A 19,825-nucleotide genomic window follows, 5' to 3' on the forward strand; every position below is an offset into this window, starting at 1 on the left:
TGGCACATGTCAGCCCTATGCTAACCTCAACAGGTGGCAGTGAATATTTCCTGTAAGAAATTCCTCATCATCCTTTTAAAGATATTACATTTTTTCTCCAGAAACCAATGGCATTTCTTAAAATGGGTCAACTCGGCCACCAGAGGGATAAATGTAAATCTCCAAATGTAAATTCAACCTTCATTCAATTCTTCAGCCAGCATTTCCCAAACGGCTTGTTACGGAACTGTTCCGTGTCTACATAGACCCAAAATATCCAACACATAGCAGACATCGGTTCACATTATACAGTATCCGTCAGTCCAGTCCAAACTCTTGTCACAGTTTTGAGTAGGACATATGCAGACAGAGGAGAAAAATGTGTAATACTAAGATAATTTATTTAGCTAAGACTGACATCTTGTGACTTGTCATATGTACATCTGTGACATACAACAATGACAGATAAAGTCGGTTAATGAAAAGGCCATCAAGACAAAGCAAACAACCATTTCTGTATAGACCTCACTTTGTGCATGGAGGCATTGTCATGCTGAAACAGGAAAGGGCCTTCCCCAAACTGTTGCCATGAATTTTGAAGCACAGAATCATCTAGAATTTCATTGTATGCTGTAGCGTTGATTTCCCTTCACTGGAACTAAGGAGCATAGCGCGAACCATGAAAAACAGCCCCAAACTATTATTCCTCCTCCAGCACACTTTCCAGTTGGCACTATGCATCGGGGCAGGAAGCGTTCTCCTGGAATCCGCCATACCCAGATTCGTCTGTCAGACTGCCAGATGGTGAAGCGTGATTCATCACTCCAGAGAATGTTTCCACTGCTCCAGAGTCCAATGGCGGCGAGATTTATACCACTCCAGCCGATGCTTGGCATTGCGCATGGTGATCTTAGGCTTGTGTGCGGCTGCTCGGCCATGGAAACCCATTTCATGAAGCTCCGAACAGTTCTTGTGCTGACATTGCTTCCAGAGGCAGTTTGGAACTCGGTAGTGAGTGTTGCAACTGAGGACAGACGATTATTACACACTCAGCGGTCCCATTCTGTGAGCTTGTATGGCCTACTACTTCGCGGCTGAGCCGTTGTTGCTCCTACACGTTTCCACTTCACAATAACAGCACTTACAGTTAACCGGGGCAGCTCTAGCAGAGCAGAAATTTGACGAACTGACTTGTTTGAAAGGTGGCATCCTATGACAGTACCACATTGAAAGTCACTGAGCTCTTGAGTAACGCCATTCTACCACCAATGTTTGTCTATGGAGATTGCATGGTTGTGTGCTCGATTTTTGTACACCTGTGAGCAAAGGGTGTGGCTGAAATAGCCGAATCCACTAATTTGAAGGGGTGTCCACATGATTTTGTATATATAGTGTACAACATTTGACAAATAAAGTCAGTTAATAAAAAGGCCATCAGTACAAAAGGAAACAAACAATGCAGGAATGAGGTATCCCCACTGTAATCTAAACTTTTCATTGGGCAAACCAACCAATTAGTCTTGCAAGGGTGTTCTACACTGTCAACACCAGTTTTATTGTGCTGGATGTTCTTTCCAGGAATCAGATGTTGCTATGTGCTAGCTACTATGTGCTGTGGACTGTGATTTGCCAGTTGCTGAAAAGTAAAGGTGGCTTACTATGGAATCCGGCTGGACATAGCCTATGTCCTCGATGCCCTTGATATTGATGATATCCACCTCTTTCTCTTTGCCAGGGATGGGGGTGGACCTCTCATTCTTCTCCATGGCTTCCCCAGACTGCTGGCCAGTCTCTTGGGGCTCTCCTGACGGGTCTGGGTCCTGGGTCAGGTGGGCTTTACCTGGGGAGACAAACAGCAAGGTGCATCTCTCAAGTCTCAACACATACATTTTGGGTTGGTTGTAAAGTATCATAGACGATGAATAAGCTTTTCTGTAAGCTATAAAATAGGCCTCCATGAGTTCAAATGCATAGGCGCATATAACGTAGAGTATGTGTCCATGATATGTTTCCGGTGCTAAAATTTAAGTAGCATACCTTCATGCATTCTTTATGCATGTTTCCATCTAGTTCAGGCCATGTTTCAAAGTTACAACTGTGAGTTATCACATGCAACACTGACAGCAAGCAGCAGATGTACTGTACATATGCCATATCACAGAAATGATCTAGCTCATGGATGTTTAGCTATATGATTATTTTTTGTGTTTTAAACTCAATTTGAGTGGTACACAATGTGGTTTTTAAAAATCTTTATTTTGTATTATTATATCATTGCGGAGTGACAATTAAATCAATTGTTCTAACTCTAACTGGATGTGCATGAATATCAAATAAGGATATACTGGCTAAATAATATAAAATAAGGATATACTGGCTAAATAATATGAAATAAGGATATACTGGCTAAATATGTCAACTACTGACCAGTATCTCTTCTTTCTTTTCTCTCCAAAACTCTTGAACGTGCCGTCCTTGGCCAGCTCTCTTGTTATCTCTCTCAGAATGACCTTCTTGATCCAAATCAGTCAGGTTTCAAGACTGGTCATTCAACTGAGACTGCTCTTCTCTGTGTCACGGAGGCTCTCCGCACTGCTAAAGCTAACTATCTCTCCTCTGCTCTCATCCTTCTAGACCTATCTGCTGCCTTTGATACTGTGAACCACCAGATCCTCCTCTCCACCCTCTCCGAGTTGGGCATCTCCGGCGCGGCCCACGCTTGGATTGCGTCCTACCTGACAGGTCGCTCCTACCAGGTGGCGTGGCGAGAATCTGTCTCCGCACCATGTGCTCTCACCACTGGTGTCCCCCAGGGCTCTGTTCTAGGCCCTCTCCTATTCTCGCTATACACCAAGTCACTTGGCTCTGTCATATCCTCACATGGTCTCTCCTATCATTGCTATGCAGACGACACACAATTAATCTTCTCCTTTCCCCCTTCTGATAACCAGGTGGCGAATCGCATCTCTGCATGTCTGGCAGACATATCAGTGTGGATGACGGATCACCACCTCAAGCTGAACCTTGGCAAGACGGAGCTGCTTTTCCTCCCGGGGAAGGACTGCCCGTTCCATGATCTCGCCATCACGGTTGACAACTCCATCGTGTCCTCCTCCCAGAGTGCTAAGAACCTTGGCGTGACCCTTGACAACTCTCTGTCGTTCTCCACTAACATCAAGGCGGTGACCCGATCCTGTAGGTTCATGCTCTACAACATTCGCAGAGTACGACCCTGCCTCACACAGGAAGTGGCGCAGGTCCTAATCCAGGCACTTGTCACCTCCTGTCTGGATTACTGCAACTCGCTGTTGGCTGGGCTCCCTGCCTGTGCCATTAAACCCCTACAACTCATCCAGAACGCCGCAGCCCATCTGGTGTTCAACCTTCCCAAGTTCTCTCACGTCACCCCGCTCCTCCGCTCTCTCCACTGGCTTCCAGTTGAAGCTCGCATCCGCTACAAGACCATGGTGCTTGCCTACGGAGCCGTGAGGGGAACGGCACCTCCGTACCTTCAGGCTCTGATCAGTCCCTACACCCAAACGAGGGCACTGCGCTCATCCGCCTCTGGCCTGCTGGCCCCGCTACCTATGAGGAAGCACAGTTCCCGCTCAGCCCAGTCAAAACTGTTCGCTGCTCTGGCACCCCTATGGTGGAACAAGCTCCCTCACCACGCCAGGACAGCGGAGTCAATCACCACCTTCCGGAGACACCTGAAACCCCCCCCCCCCCCCCTAAGGAATACCTAGGATAGGATAAAGTAATCCTTCTAACCCCCCCTTAAAAGATTTAGATGCACTATTGTAAAGTGGCTGTTCCACTGGATATCATAAGGTGAATGCACCCATTTTTAAGTCGCTCTGGATAAGCGCGTCTGCTAAATGACTTAAATGTAAATGTAAATAATATCAAATAAGGATATACTGGCTAAATAATATCAAATAAGGATATACTGGCTAAACAATATCAAATATCAAAAGCTTTTTCATCCCCCCTTGTGTAAATAATTTGCTTAATAATCTATGCAATAACAAAATGGTTATAAAAGTGTAAAGTGCTATTGTTTGTTTTTCATGGTCATCCATAACTAAAGCATCCAAAAGCAACATTTATATCTGTGAAATCATCCCTCTCAATCTCCCGCTAGCTGCCCAGGCAGGCCAGGGCCCGACTCAGATGACATCTGAGAGTTTGCAGCTGAGTGTTGTTTATTTTTCAGACATACTGCACTATGTGAATTGCTCCTTGGACTCTGTTGAACCTCACCCGGATGGTGCTTTTCCTCAACTCAAAGGGAAGATGTGCGTGCATCTTCACTAACATAAGCTACTGTCCAGCTGGTCTCCATCAAGTCCCTGACTATCTCTGACTCAGGGCTCACTTCTCTGCAACATGAATTATCTGTTCGCTTCAAAACATTGGGCTTCCACCCAGTTGTGTGTTTGGCAGTTTAAATAAGCAGACCCGAGGATTAGAAGGAGTCTCCGTGGGAATCATTGTTTTTTTTTAAAGAATGAAGAGGAAAAGAAAAAGGGAAAAAATAACTTCCTCTCGTTCTAATATTAGAATGGTCTCTGTGGAATTTGGACAAGCTACACTTCAATTAATTTCAAGTTGACCATAGGTCAATCTTTCTACACAGGATACTAAAAAAAATTGAATAAAAGAGAGTGCTGTGAATTCACAATTTGTGTTCAATAACCTAATGAAAATGAAATACATTTAATATTACATTTATAAATCAGAATAAAGGAGATATAATGATAACCATAATGGGTCCACACACACACATCTAAAGTCCTATAGATTATATCCAAGTGAACTTAATAAATGGTTAAATATTGCTAAATGGTGGTTTTGTTATGATAATGTCATGATGTTATAGGTTATCTAAAACATATTAAACATGACTTTAAATGAACAATGGACTACACTGACAAATATTCGTACTAATAAAATGTGTAAATTCATTGTCATCATTCTCATTAAAATGGGTTTTGTTGCAAAACACTATGTTGCACTCCTGCCATCATCATTACGCACACCTGCCATCATCATTACGCACACCTGCCTTCCCCCGTCATGCGCATCAGCTTATGCCCTTGTATACCCGTGTGCTGATGCTGTTCCTGTCTTGTTTTATGTCTCTTCCTGATTAAATGTTCCTGATCTCACATTACTGTATTGATTCATAAAAACAGAAATACAAAAATAAATATTGATGTCACAAATGTATCATTTGCGCAGTACTTTATTAAAAATGTGGGTTATTTATTACATTCTACTGTGTAAAACCTAGCAGTACAACTCATTCCTCTGAAAGTGAGGCGGATATTTTGCGTTTTGCAACAAAACAAGATTATTTGTCTCTCTGAAATGATAGATTTCAAACAAATACATGTTTGTTATTGACTACACCATGCCATGGTTAATAAATGGTGAAAAGACACACATACGTTATTTAAACAATAAAAGCTACTTTACCGACATTTCTGAAAATGGATACAAAGCATTTTGGAATGAAACTCTTTATTTGCACACTAAACTGAAAAACTATCTGGCCTTGATTGGCAAATCAAAATAAATGTTCTACCACAGCGACCATGTTATTTATTTTGTACCCCTTTTTCGTGATATCCAATTGGTAGTTACAGTCTTGCTCCATTTCTGCATCTCCCGTACGGACTCGGTAGAGGTGAAGGTCGAGAGCCATGTGTCCTCCAAAACACAACCCTGCCAAACCGTACTGATTCTTGATACATGCTCGCTTAACCCGGAAGCCAGCCGCACCAATGTGTCAGAGGAAACACCATACAGCTTGTGACCAAAGTCAGCGGGCATGCGCCCGGACAGCCACAAGGAGTCACTCGAGCGCGATGGGACAAGGAAATCCTAGCCAGACAAAAACTCCCGTAACCCGGACGACACTGGACAAATTGTGCGCCGTCTCATGTGTCTCCCAATCGCGGCTGGCTGCAACACAGCCTTGGATCGAACCCAGGTCTGTAATGACGCCTTTCGCACTGCGATGCAGTTCCTTAGGCCGCTGTGCCACTCGGGAGGCCCCTGACCATGTTATTTTTGGGAAGTATATTTGATTCTGAGTTCGGACATATAAAGTTTGTATGTGAAAACTATTTCTAAGACGCATATACATTCAGTTGTTCCGAACTCACTTTGCTAGCGCTAAAGACAGAGACTCACTCGGCTGGGGGTCAGACATGCGCAGATCAAATACAGAGCTTAAACGCCAATTAAGGTGTTTACATGTCCTAATAATTTGAATGATTGCTCAGAAAACAAGGTGTTTAAATCGGCGCACACTTACTTCAATTAAGATAAGCACAGTAAGGTGTTTACATGACTATTGCATAATATGTGCATGTAAACATACTCAGTGTAGCCTACCTGTAATCTCTAACTAGTGCAGCCAGAAGAGCCTGGTTCCTCTCCAGGTCTTCCTTCTAGAAATATGTTGTGGTCTATGTTACTGTAAAAGCACTTTATGACAACTGCTGACGCAAAAAGGGTTTTATACATTTGATTGATTGATTGATTGATTGATTGATTCGATGGGACATCATAGGTCATAAGACAACCTAGCAAGTGAAAGTGACCACAGTGTGTTGACACTACAAGGACACTGCATTTCATCCCACATCCCAAAAAGCATCTGCCACATGACGGTCTGGGCAGGAAGTGAAAGGGTGGTGTAGCAGCGAATCTTTCTGGAGACCCTGAGCTAATGTCATTGCCGGTTTCAGGGGCCCTACAGTTAAACTAGTATGTGATGTGTGTAAACACATAGTAATTCCAAAGCAGATATTGAGTTAACGATGCAGTCTCTAACCTATGTATAATTTCAAACAGTAGTTTTGAAAGTGGTGCTCACGAGCCAAAACGGGTCCCTGTTTTTTGTTTACTGTGTCATCCAGTTGTACACTAGGTCATCCATTTCATGTGATATGTTACAAATGTAGCAATTTATATGATATCACCCTAGATTCAGTACAATTTGCATGCCGCCCCAACAGATCCATGGAGGATGCACCTGCTATCACACTGCACACTGCCCTATCCCATCTGGAAAAGAGGAATACCTATGTAAGAATGCTGTTTATTGACTACAGCTCAGCCTTCAACACCAAGCTCATCACTAAGCTCGCTGCCCTGGGTCCTAACCCCGCTAAGCTCGCTAAGTCCTGGATTTCCTGACGGGCCAAACCCAGGTGGTGAAGGTAGGCAAGAACACCTCCGCTATGCTGATCCTCAACACAGGGGCTCCACAAGGGTGCATGCTCAGCCCCCTCCTGTAATGCCTGTTGACCCAGGACTGCGTGGTCAAGCATGTCTCCAACTCAATCATCAAGTTTGCAGATGACACAACAGTGGTAGGCCTGATTACCAACAACAACTAGACAGCCTACAGGGAGGAGGTGAGGGACTTGAGGAGACAGCAGAAGGAGCACGCCCCCATCCACATCAACGGGGCCGCAATGGAGAGGATGAGAAATTTCACTAAGCAAGGGTGTGGTGAAGAAGACCTCAGGAGGCTGAACACATTCCATTTGGCCCTTAAGACCCTCACAAACTTCTACAGATGCACGATTGAGAGCGCCTGCTACGACAACTGCACCGTCCACAACCGCAGGGCTCTCAAGAGGGTGGTGCAGTCAGCCCAACACATCACCGGGGGCACACTGCCTGCCCTCCAGGACATCTACAGCACCCGGTGTCACAGAAGGGCCAAGAAGATCGTCAAGGACCTCAGCCACCCGAGCCATGGCCTGTTCACCCCGCTACCATCTTGTAGGTGGAGACAGTACAGGTGCAACAAAGCTGGGACCGAGAGACTGAAAAACGAACTTTCTAGATCCAGGCCATCAGACTGTTAAATTGTCACCACTAGCTGGCCTCCGCCCAGTACACTGCGCTGAACATTAGTCACTGTTACTAACCACTCGGTACTCGACCCTGCACCTAAGAAATTGCTGCCCTATGTACATACTGTAGTCATTGAACACTGGTCAGTTTAATAATGTTTACATACTGTTTTACCTACTTTATATGTATTTACTGTATTCCAGTCAAGGATCATCCTATATACAGTCGAAGTCGGAAGTTTACATACACCTTTGCCAAATACATTTAAACTCAGTTTTTCACAATTCCTGCCATTTAATCCTAGTAAAAATGACCTGTCTTAGGTCAGTTAGGATCACCACTTTATTTTAAGAATGTGAAATGTTAGTAGTAGAGAGGATTTATTGAAGCTTTTATTTCTTTCATCACATTCCCAGTGGGTCAGAAGTTTAAATACACTCAATTAGTATTTGGTAGCATTGCCTTTATATTGTTTAACTTGGGTCAAACATTTTGGGTAGCCTTCCACAAGCTTCCCACAATAAGTTGGGTGAATTTTGGCCCATTCCTCCTGACAAAGCTGGTGTAACTGAGTCAGGTTTGTAGGCCTCCTCGCTAGCACACACTTTTTCAGTTCTGTCCACATATTTTCTTTAGGATTGAGGTCAGGGCTTTGTGATCGCCACTCCAATACCTTGACTTTGTTGTCCTTAAGCCATTTTGCCACAACTTTGGAATTATGCTTGGGGTCACTGTTAATTTGGAAGACTCATTTGCAACCAAGCTTTAACTTCCTGACTGATGTCTTGAGATGTTGCTTCAATATATCCACATACATTTCCTCTCTCATGATTTCATCTATATTGTGAAGTGCACCAGGCCCTCCTGCAGCAAAGCACCCACACAACTTGATGCTGCCAGCCCCGTGCTTCACGGTTGGGATGGTGTTCTTCGGCTTGCAAGCGTCACCCTTTTTCCTCCAAGCATAATGATGGTCATTATGGCCAAACAGTTCTATTTTTGTTTCATCAGGCCAGAGGACATTTTTCCAAAAAGTACGATCTTTGTCCCCATGTGCAGTTGCAAACCATAGTCTGGCTTTTTATGGCAGTTTTGGAGCAGTGGCTTCTTCTTTGCTAAGCAGCCTTTCAGGTTATGTCGATATAGGACTCGTTTTACTGTGGATATAGATACTTTTGTACCTGTTTCCTCCAGCATCTTCACAAGGTCCTTTGCTGTTGTTCTGAGATTCATTTGCACTTTTCACACCAAAGAACGTTCATTTCTAGGAGACAGAATGCACCTCCTTCCTGAGCAGTATGATGGCTGCGTGGTCCAATGGTGTTTATACTTGTGTACTATTGTTTGTACAGATGAACGTAGTACCTTCAGGCGTTTGGAAATTGCTCCCAAGGATGAACCAGACTTATGGAGATCTACGTTTTTTTTCTGAGGTCTTGGCTGATTTCTTTTGATTTTCCCATGATGTCAACCAAAGAGGCGCTGAGTTTGAAGGTAGGCCTTGAAATACATCCACAGGTACACCTCCAATTGACTCAAATTATGTCAATTAGCTTATCAGAAGCTTCTAAAGCCACGACATCATTTTCTGGAATTTTCCAAGCTGTTTAAAGGCACAGTCAACTTAGAGTATGTAAACTTCTGACCCACTGGAATTGGGATACAGTGAATTATAAGGGAAATAATCTGTCTGTAAACAATGGTTGGGAAAATTACTTGTGTCATGCACAATGTAGATGTCCTAACCGACTTGCCAAAACTATAGTTTGTTAACAAGAAATTTGTGGAGTGGTTGAAAAACGAGTTTTAATGACTCCAACCTAAGTGTATGCAAACTTCCGACTTCAACTGTAACTACGGCTGTACAGATATCTTCTATTCATATACAGTCTGTAATGTCTATACCCAGCATCATCTATGTCACGTCCTGACCAGTAAAATAGGTTGTTTGTTATTGTAGTTTGGTCAGGACGTGGCAGGGGTGTGTTTGTGTTGTCGGGGTTTTTGGGTAGTGTTCTATGTTTTCTATTTCTATGTTCTATTTTCTAGTTTTTCTATATCTACGTCTAGTTTATTGTTTTGACCTTCAATTGGAGGAAGCTGTTGCTCGTTGCCTCTAATTGAAGGTCCTATTTAGTAGGGGTGTTTTCCATGGGGTTTTTGTGGGTAGTTATTTCCTGTTTTGTGTTCGTGCACCTGACGGGACTGTTTAGTGTCGTTTGTTGTTTTTGTATACGTGTTTCTTTTGTTTTCCTTTAATAAAATAAGAAGATGAGTTTACACGTTCCCGCTGCGTTTTGGTCAAATCCCTACGACACCCGTGACAGAACTACCCACCACCAATGGACCAAGCAGCGGAGGAAGGAGCAGCAGCAGAGCTATAAGGAGTTTTGGACTTGGGAGCAGATACTAGCGGGAGAAGGACCATGGAGGAAGGCTGGAGATGACAGAGAATGCTATGCTGGGACATGGCTAGCAAGGAAGCCTGAGAGGCAGCCCCCAATTTTTTTTTGGGGGGGGGCACACGGGGAGATTGGCTAGGGCAGGCAGTAGACCTGAACAAACTCCCCCTGCTTATTATGGGGAGCAGCGGATCAGAAGAGCGCCGGTGTATGCGGGAAGTGCGCACGATCTCGCCAATGCGCACGCACAGTCCAGCGCGAGCGATCCCAGCCCCTCGCAAGTGCCGTGCTAGATTGGGCATCCAGCCTGGAAGGAGGATGCCTGCGCAGCACATCTGTCCACCAGTGCGCCTCTTAGGCCCAGGCTACCCTACGCCCGCTCTACGCACGGCAGCCATCAGGCCTCTGCACAGCCCAGACCTCCAGTGTTTACTCATGGCCCAGTGTATCCAGTTCCTGCTCCTCGCACTAGCCCTGAGGTGCGTGTCTCTAGTTTGGCGCCTCCAAAGCCAGCACCACGCACCAGGCCTCCAGTGCGTCAGCCCAGTCTAGTATGTCCTGTTCCCGTTCCTTGCACTAGCCTTGGGGTGCGTGTCTCCAGTCTGGTACCTCCAGTACCAGCCCCACGCACCAGGCCTCCAGTGCATCACGCCAGTCCAGCTCGTCCTGCTCCTGCTCCTCGCACTAGCCCTGTGGTGCGTGTCCCTAGTCTGGCGCCTCCTAAGCCAGCCCCACGCATCAGGCCTTCAGTGCGCAGTCCCTGTCCAGAGCTTCCGACGACAGTGTCCCGTCCAGAGCGTCCGGCAACAGTGCCCCGTCCAGAGTGTCCGGCAACAGTGCCCCATCCAGAGTGTCCGGCAACAGTGCCCCGTCCAGAGCTTCCGGCAACAGTACCTCGTCTAGAGATGGCCCACAGTTCGGAGCCTGCAGAGACGGTTTCACAGTCCGGAGCCGGCAGAGACGGCCCACAGTCCGGAGCCGGCAGAGACGGCCCACAGTCCGGAGCCGACAGCGGCGGCCCACAGTCCGGAGCCAGCAGAGACGGCCCACAGTCCGGAACCGGAGCTCCCAGAGTCGCCCTACAGTCCGGAACCGGAGCTCCCAGAGTCGCCCTACAGTCCGGAACCGGAGCTCCCAGAGTCGACTTACAGTCCGGAACCGGAGCTCCCAGAGTCACCTTACAGTCCGGAACCGGAGCTCCCAGAGTTGCCCTCCAGTCTGGAGCTTCCAGAGTTGCCCTCCAGTCCGGAGCTCCCAGAGTCGCCCTCCAGTCCGGAGCTCCCAGAGTCACCCTCCAGTCTGAGGTCTCCAGCGACGCCCTTCAGCCCGAGGTCTCCAGCGTCGCGCATCAGCCCGAGGTCTCCAGTGTCGCGCATCAGCCCGAGGTCTCCAGCGACGCGCATCAGCCCGAGGTCTCCAGCGACGCGCATCAGCCCGAGGTTTCCAGCGACGCGCATCAGCCCGAGGTCTTCAGCGATGCGCCATAGCCCAGAGACTTCAGGAGGGGTAAAATATAATAAGCATTTAGCGGGGGTGGACAGGTTAGGTTGGGGAGTAAGGCCAGAGCCTGAGCCACCTCCGTAGTAGGAGGTTGGGGAGGAGGGGGATGTAGCACAAGAACCGTCGGTGACGGTGGCCACCCTCCCTTCCCTCCCTTTTGTTAGGATTATTTTTTGTTTTGGAGTTTATTTTCTTTGTGTGTTTATTTTTGTGTGAGGTGCTTCCGGGGTCTGCACCTTTGGGGGGGGGGGGGGGTACTGTCATGTCCTGACCAGTAAAAGAGGTTGTTTATTATTGTAGTTTGGTCAGGACATGGCAGGGGTGTGTTTGTGTTGTCGGGGTTTTTGGGTAGTGTTCTATGTTCTGTATTTCTATGTTCTATTTTCTAGTTTTTCTATTTCTGTGTCTAGTTTATTGTTTTGACCTTCAATTGGAGGAAGCTGTTCCTCGTTGCCTCTAATTGAAGGTCCTATTTAGTAGGGGTGTTTTCCATGGGGTTTTTGTGGGTAGTTGTTTCCTGTTTTGTGTTCGTGCACCTGACGGGACTGTTTAGTGTCGTTTGTTGTTTTTGTATACGTGTTTCTTTTGTTTTCCTTCTTTAATAAAATAAGAAGATGAGTTTACACGTTCCCGCTGCGTTTTGGTCAAATCCCTACGAGACCCGTGACAATATACATGTACATTATATTTATATTCCGGATTCTGACATTGCTCGTTCAAAAAATATATATATTTCTTAATTCCTTTCTTTTTCTTTTTGGGATTTCCGTGTATTGTTTTGTATTGTCAGGTATTACTGCACTGTTGGAGCTAGAAACATAAGCAGAAACATAAGCATTTCACTACACCTGCGATAATATCTGCTAAATATGTGTACACGACCAATAAATCACATTTGATTGGATTTTGATCTGATGCGAATTTTACAATTTGTGTGATATGTTATAAATGATGTTCCAATTTGTGCAATATCTTATGAATTTGTTGTGATTAAGAAACAGGAGTGCATTTTTAAGTAATTGGACTGAACTTAAGTAACAATCCAAATGTAACCAAACCAAAATGTATCACATGCACATTGACAGCACATAGGGCCCAGACCTAATGACACTTCCGATTTGAGGGGGGCCCTTGAGTTTAAGAAAATGTATAATGTGTGAGCACATATTAGTCAAACTTTACAGGAAATATTGACAAGAAGAACTAGTGCAAACCAAACCAAAATGCAATCAGTCTTTTTGTCTTACATGATAAACCAAACACTTTATCAGTTACAAGTTACTCAAGTCTCTCACTTACAGTGTGGATAGCCGCAACCTACAATACGAACTTGATAGGCTACACTGTAAAACTTTTCTCTCATAATTTACAGCATTATACTGGCAGTAGAGTTGCCAGGTAAATACTGTAATTTGCTTTACAGCAGGGATGCTGTAGAATGTTTTACAGTAAAAAAAATTGTGCTGTCTAATACAGTTATACAGTTACAGTAATATGATGGCAACTCTGATGCCAGTATAATGCTGTCAATTTACTGTACAGCATGTTACCGAAACCAGTTTGACGGTACTAATACTCTTATTGTAGTCTTTTTTCGGTAATTGTATTGAACTAATGAATCCATTAATGGATGGATGAAATTCATTGAGGGGAGGCTGGGTTTGCAATTTACAGTTTTACTGTAATTGGATTGGTGCAAGCAGGTTGGCTGCCAGGTAATGTGTTTACATATTACAGCATATGAAATGTACACTGAGTGTACAAAACATTAAGAACACCTGCTCTTTCCATGACATAGACTGACCAGGTGAATCCAGGTGAAAGCTATGATCCCTTATTGATGTCACTTGTTAAATCCACTTCAATCAGTATAGATTATCACTATAGATTAATGGGAGAAGACAGAGGGTGAATGGGCAAGACAAAATATGCAAGTGTCTTTGAATGGGGTATGATGGTAGATGCCAGGCGGTTTGTGTCAAGAGCTGCAACGCAGGTCCTAATGTTTTGTACACTCAGTGGATATTAATATTTGGTCTTTAATATCACTTGCACTTCTAGAGGCCTTAACAAAGGCTTCCAAACCCGCAGTGACTACAGGACAAAACAGACCAAGGGCATGGCAAACACTCAACCATTAAAGGTTTTAGACTTGCTGCTCCTCTACTACGCCCCCTATACACATTTCATTGTTGGGACACTACTAGCACATATCAGTTAAATTGGTACAGCACTCTCACTCACGGGTGCAACAAATGTTGCCTCTTACAAGGCACACCTCAAAATATGTTGATGAGTCAGAAATAACAATACCATGCAGCCACCAAAAATACGGTAGGGTACTGTATTCTGCTGGGTGTAATTATAGTACCATTTGAAATACAGTAGATCTTTACAGAAATGTATACTGTTAAACCAATGTTTCATTGGAATTTAAGGTACAATTTACCAGTTCCACCTAAAATCACAGGTTAGTTGTATTGTATAATACTGTAAAAACAACAAGATATTTTAACAGTGTACCCAGAAGGTGCTGAAAATATTTGTCCACTTCACCGCCGCTTCAAAAAGATATTTACTAAAATGGTCTGAGCTTCATGCGTCTCACCTGACAGCATGAGGTTGGCCCCTGAAACGGACATTTTTTGTCTCCAGTATACATAACCTATTACTGTAAAGCAATACAGGGATGGGAATCTTTGATGGGGTTGGGGGCCACCAAAAACCTGAACTTATCATGAGGGGCCGCAATTGCTGTCCCCAATTGCAAGAAAAAAAATTGTGGCCCCCCTCTTGACAGTAGAGATTAGTTTTAGACAGTAAAACTTCATTTTGGAGTCAATTTCGTGCAATTCTACACATTTTGCCATGGGGCGGAGAGAAGATTGTACAACACATGTCAGCTCATTTCCTCCAATTATACACATTTTGCAATAGGGTGGAGATCAAAATCCTATCTAAAAAATGTTAGCTGACATAGGCTAATTGACTGACTATCAGTGACTGACAAAACAAGAGAAGAACTGCTGATCCACAACCAAGTTTACATATTGCACCTTGTGTATTCTACTATTCTAACTTGTAACAGTAAGTTGAGACCCCTGGTGGAAATTGATCAGAGGGCCCATCCGTGAAATGCAATATGTTAAAGTAATTTTCACAAGAGGCTACCAATAATAGGCTACCAATAATAGTATTTTTCTGCATTTTACCCATAATGCAATGCAATTTCATTCTGTAAAACCTATAAAGTATTTTACTGTATGTTCTACAGTGTTTTACTGTTGAAATGACAGAAAAGTCTTACAGTGTGTAATGACTGAACACGCAATGCACGCAGCATCGACAATATGACCTTCTGACAGCCTTGCACAGTGCACTCCGACCTGACTGACAAAGACAGGTGAGGGTTTTGCGACAGGGAAAACTCCTCTCTCACAACATGATTGTCATACTCCTGGATTAGTTTGTACACCTGACACCATAGAACAGGAATTGGCTTCCCCTCCTCGAGCTCGACTGTCACTAAATCACATCCAAACAATAGGAAAGGTAAAAGTGGATGTTTCTGCTCCTGAGTGGCGCAGCGGAATAAGGCACTGTATTTCAGTGCTAGAGGCGTCACTACAGCCCCTGGTTCGATTCCAGGCTGTATCACAACTGGCCGTGATTGGGAGTCCCATAGGGCAGCGCACAATTGGCCCAGCGTCGTTAGGGTTTGGCCGGGGTAGGCCGTCATTGTAAATAAGAATTTATTCTTAACTGACTTCACTAGTTAAATAAAGATTTTTTTTTAAAATGCTTTGGCCGAAACAATGCGCTCCAAGTCAGACCTTTGTAGCTCCTTATTTTAAACTGTCAATGGGATTGCCGGATGTTTGTATACCAAATCATATACTCACATTTTGTACAGATACATACTGAAGCCTAGTTTCATGTCTGTGTCTGTATAACAAAACTTTTTTAACGCTTGCTCAGACTCAAAAATATAACGATTATGTCCTGCTCTCGCTGCTTGAATTCCCTTTCATCTAGCGGAGTCCGACCTATGCAAAGCGCTGCAGGTTAACCAGCTCTCTTTACAGTTCAAGTTAAAGATGCAAAAGACCAAAGTAAATAATTAATTCACTGCATTTTATATCACACTCATAATTACACCATTGTATCAATTCACAAAACAATCGAAAAATAGATACACGTCTTGTATGATACACGTCTTGTATGTTTATTACATCGTTATTACGCATGCAGATTAAAGGGTGTTATTGTCCTGCGTGAGAAATTGATTTGACATGATTCATTTTGAAATATGCATTTAAACACAAAATATAATAGTTCGCTGTGACAATGACTTAGGCTAGTCTTGTCATTGTTTCACCATCCCCACATACCAACTGAAAAAATTATACAGAGATGTATCAGCAACTTTATACCTGCAGTGGATGAAATAAAAAGCCTCCGGTCCAACCTGCTGAGGAGGTTTACAGAGAATTTAAATCCATAGTGACCATCAAGCAGTCAGCCTCTCCTCGTTGTTCCCGAGGATAGTCAGTGCGCGCTGCGCTCTTGTCAGCCCTCCTTCGTCGAGTCGCGCGAAAAGTGTGAGGCAGAGGAACATGCATGAAGAACTATATCTGAGGCAGTCCCTCTTTTCCTCTTTGCCATTGAAGTATCAGCCCATTTTTTTATGGCGTAGAGTAAACCAGGAGCCAAACATTCCCAAATCAATCATTTAATTCGCCAATACATTTAGGCAGGCCATATATTTAGGCTGTATTGAATTATCCATAGGGGTTTGTTCCATATGCATGAGACTACTTCACTTGATTGGGCATTATTCTGTCCCACAAATACCATAACTTACCACAATGTAATAATGAGGTGCTTTGAAACACTAAAACTAGTGGCAAGTGAGCTGCCACCAACTTAATTAAAGGAGACAAAACCTTAATTTTGCTGGAGTACTGAAACATATGGGTGTGAGGGTAGTGGGACAAATGTAAGGTGTACTGAAACATTCATCCTGAGGTGTTCTGAAACATGACAAGGTGTGTTTTAACCAGTGGTGGTCGGTGCCGTTTAAGATGAGGGAGGACAATTTTTATTTTCATGACCATGGCCTTATTTCTATTACAGCATATTCGATGACTGTCATTCATATTACATTCACCCATTTTAATGTAACAGGGATAGGTTTAGGCTACTACATGAAACTCACATTTTCCCTACACCCATCATGAGGTTGCTACAACCTAGCCTACGAATTAAAGTTTACAAAGTAGGTGCACACAGGTCGAGAGAAAGATTTGAAGTGACAGACCGTGACACATTCAATACAGTGACACTCTCCTGCATCTAGCTGATCCATGGTGTAATCATTAGTCCAACAGTTGCAAATGAGAGTTTCTATTAGCAAAATTCAGGTATGTCTGTCCCTGTTACGTTTGCTTCCGTTTAAGAAAAGTTGTTCAACAGATTCGACGGAATGAATACACCCCTGATCACGCGTAAACACAGTTCACTTTCATAGCAGCCGCATGGTATTCCTTCTCGCATCAATGCACTCTCCTCCTCACCTTTTCCCTTCGATTGTGGACTTCAATGCACAACACATCAGCTGTATGAGACCGGGCGAAAAAAACATTTCCAAGCCAAATCATATCATAACCGCTACACACAGCCTACATCGTTGTCCCCATATTAGCTAAAGTAACGCCATAGTCAACATAGCTAATAGAACTACTGTGTTAGTAAACCAGCTACAATCATGCAGTAACGTTAGTGTTCAGCCAGTAAGCAGTTTAGCACTTACACCGGCAGGCCCTGGTGGCAATAAGTTAGTAAAACTAAAAACTTACCTTGACTTGGAAGAGTTCCAGTGTTGTGTTGGATAGTCATAGACAGCTAGCTGACATACCATCCCTCTGTTTGAGCAGGCTAAACTAGCTAGCTGCATTTGCTAGCTAAGTAAGTAAAACTAAAAGTGAAAAAAATTATGAAATCTCTCTATCTTGCTTTTCCTTCATTTTGGAAGAAATTAATTTTTCAACTATTGTCTCGCTCTCTCTTTGAGTCAGCTACTCACAACATTTTATGCACTGCAGTGCTAGCTAGCTGTAGTTTACACTTTCAGTACTAGATTAATTCTCTGATCCTTTGATTGGGTGGACAACATGTCAGTTCATGCTGCAAGAGCTCTGATAGGTTGGAGGATGTCCTCCGGAAGTTGTCATAATTACTGTGCAAGTCTATGGAAGGGAGAACCATGTATTGAAGTCAATGTACTCAGAGGAGGACGGAAGCTTGCTGTCCTCCGTCTACACCATGTTGCTACCCTACAGAGTGCTGTTGAGGCTACTCTAGACCTTCATTGCAAAACAGTGTTTTAATCAATTATTTGGTGACATGAGATTGTATTTAGTATAATTGTATCTAAAAAGGATCACTTTTAAAATGTTTAGCAATTTTTATTTTTATGAAATTCACTGAGGAGGATGGTCCTCCCCTTCCTCCTCTGACAAGCCTCCACTGCTGGTAACAGCACTTAATAAAGAGTTGTGCAACACCTTGCCAGAGACTGGGAGCACCAACCCGGAAAATAGTATTTATATTCAGAAGAGGGTACATGGCATGGAAGGTTGTTCTGATGGATTGAATCCCAGTACAGTTGAGTTAGGTTATATGATTGACAGTTGACAGTTCAGTTGACAGTCTGATTCTTGTCTTGGTTGGCTTTGGTTAGAATTGGCCAGCCAGTGTGTAACGTAGTTTGTATGTATGTTTTTCTACAGGGAGACAGAGAAATAGCAAATAATAACAAGCAATAATTATAGTATATCAATGCATAATTAGGGTATTAACTTCTATAATATTAATACATTGCAAGACCAAAGCTAGAGCAGGCTAAGTTGGTAGTGGCTATTTAGTGTACCATATAGCATGTGTGGCTGTCACGATTCCCACCGACGGTGGCGCCCCCTCCTGCTCGGGTGGCGCTCGGCGGTCGTCGTCACCGGCCTATTAGCTACCACTGATTCCCTTTTTGGTTTTCCGTTCTTTTTGGTTTTGTGCACCTGTGTTTAGTTTGGTTAATTAGTGGGGCTATTTATGTTAGCTGGTCCGCTTCCGTGTTGTGCGGGATTATTTCTATTGTGACGGCACATGTTCGTGTCGGCGCTATTTTACGCCGTGTGTATTTTCTCCCCTGTGTTTGGGAGTATTTTGTTTGATGAGTGAGTGTAAATTAAATACGCCACTACCCTATGCTCGCTGCTTCCTGTGCCTCATTCCTTCACCACGACTGCCAATCCGTTACAGAATCCCGCACCACGAAAAGGCATGGAATCAGCAGGAGCAGCGGCCACCCCTGTCCCCTCGATGGAGGAACGCGTCCTCCACCACACTACGGTCCTCCACCGCATAGGATCCGCGATGGACCAGATGATGGAGAGGATGGACCGATGGGAGAGAAGTGGTCTCCTCTCTCCACCTCCGGCTCCTCCGATGCAGCCACCTCCTCCTCCCACTACGTCTGGCTCAGGCGCGCTTCGTTTGGCGCTCCCGAGGGAGTATGATGGGGCGGCGGCTGGGTGCCAGGGATTTCTGCTCCAGCTCGAGCTGTACCTGGCCACCGTCAGACCTGCTCCCTCAGGAGAGGAGAGCGTGAGTGCCCTCGTTTCCTGCCTGACGGGCCGAGCTCTGGAGTGGGCTAATGCGGTCTGGAATGGCCCAGACTCGGCGAGGGACCATTATCCAGAGTTCACCCGCCTCTTTCGGGCCGTGTTCGACCACCCTCCGGAAGGAAGAGCGGCGGGTGAACGGCTGTTCCACCTCAGGCAGGAGACGAGGAGCGCTCAGGACTTCGCGTTGGAGTTCAGGACCTTGGCTGCTGGGGCGGGGTGGAATGACAGGGCCCTCATAGACCACTATAGATGCAGTCTCCGGGCGGACGTCCGCAGGGAGCTGGCCTGTCGAGATGCCGCTCTATCCCTGGACGAGCTCATCGACATGTCCATTCGTTTGGACAATCTGCTGGCTGCCCGCGGGCGTTCGGAGAGGGTCCT

At 44.7% G+C, this 19,825-nt stretch overlaps 1 protein-coding gene across 2 annotated transcripts in view; it reads right to left on the reverse strand.

Annotated features, from left to right (window-relative positions):
* The window catches only part of LOC106573096 (anoctamin-1), a 70,852-nt gene extending 54,480 nt beyond the window's left edge, over positions 1-16,372 (reverse strand). For both annotated transcript variants that reach the window (XM_014147797.3, XM_045696892.2), the window contains exons 1-2: positions 16,196-16,372; positions 1,638-1,819 (exon numbers count right to left, since the gene is read on the reverse strand). In XM_014147797.3, the coding sequence (XP_014003272.1) occupies positions 1,638-1,745 (108 nt within the window). In that variant the 5' untranslated portion in view covers positions 1,746-1,819; positions 16,196-16,372. The remainder of the gene's footprint in view (positions 1-1,637; positions 1,820-16,195) is intronic.
* Between the last annotated feature and the right edge of the window lie 3,453 nt (positions 16,373-19,825).

The sequence above is a fragment of the Salmo salar genome, chromosome 16, assembly GCF_965601325.2.
Source record: "Salmo salar chromosome 16, fSalSal1, whole genome shotgun sequence".
Taxonomy (NCBI): domain Eukaryota; kingdom Metazoa; phylum Chordata; class Actinopteri; order Salmoniformes; family Salmonidae; genus Salmo; species Salmo salar.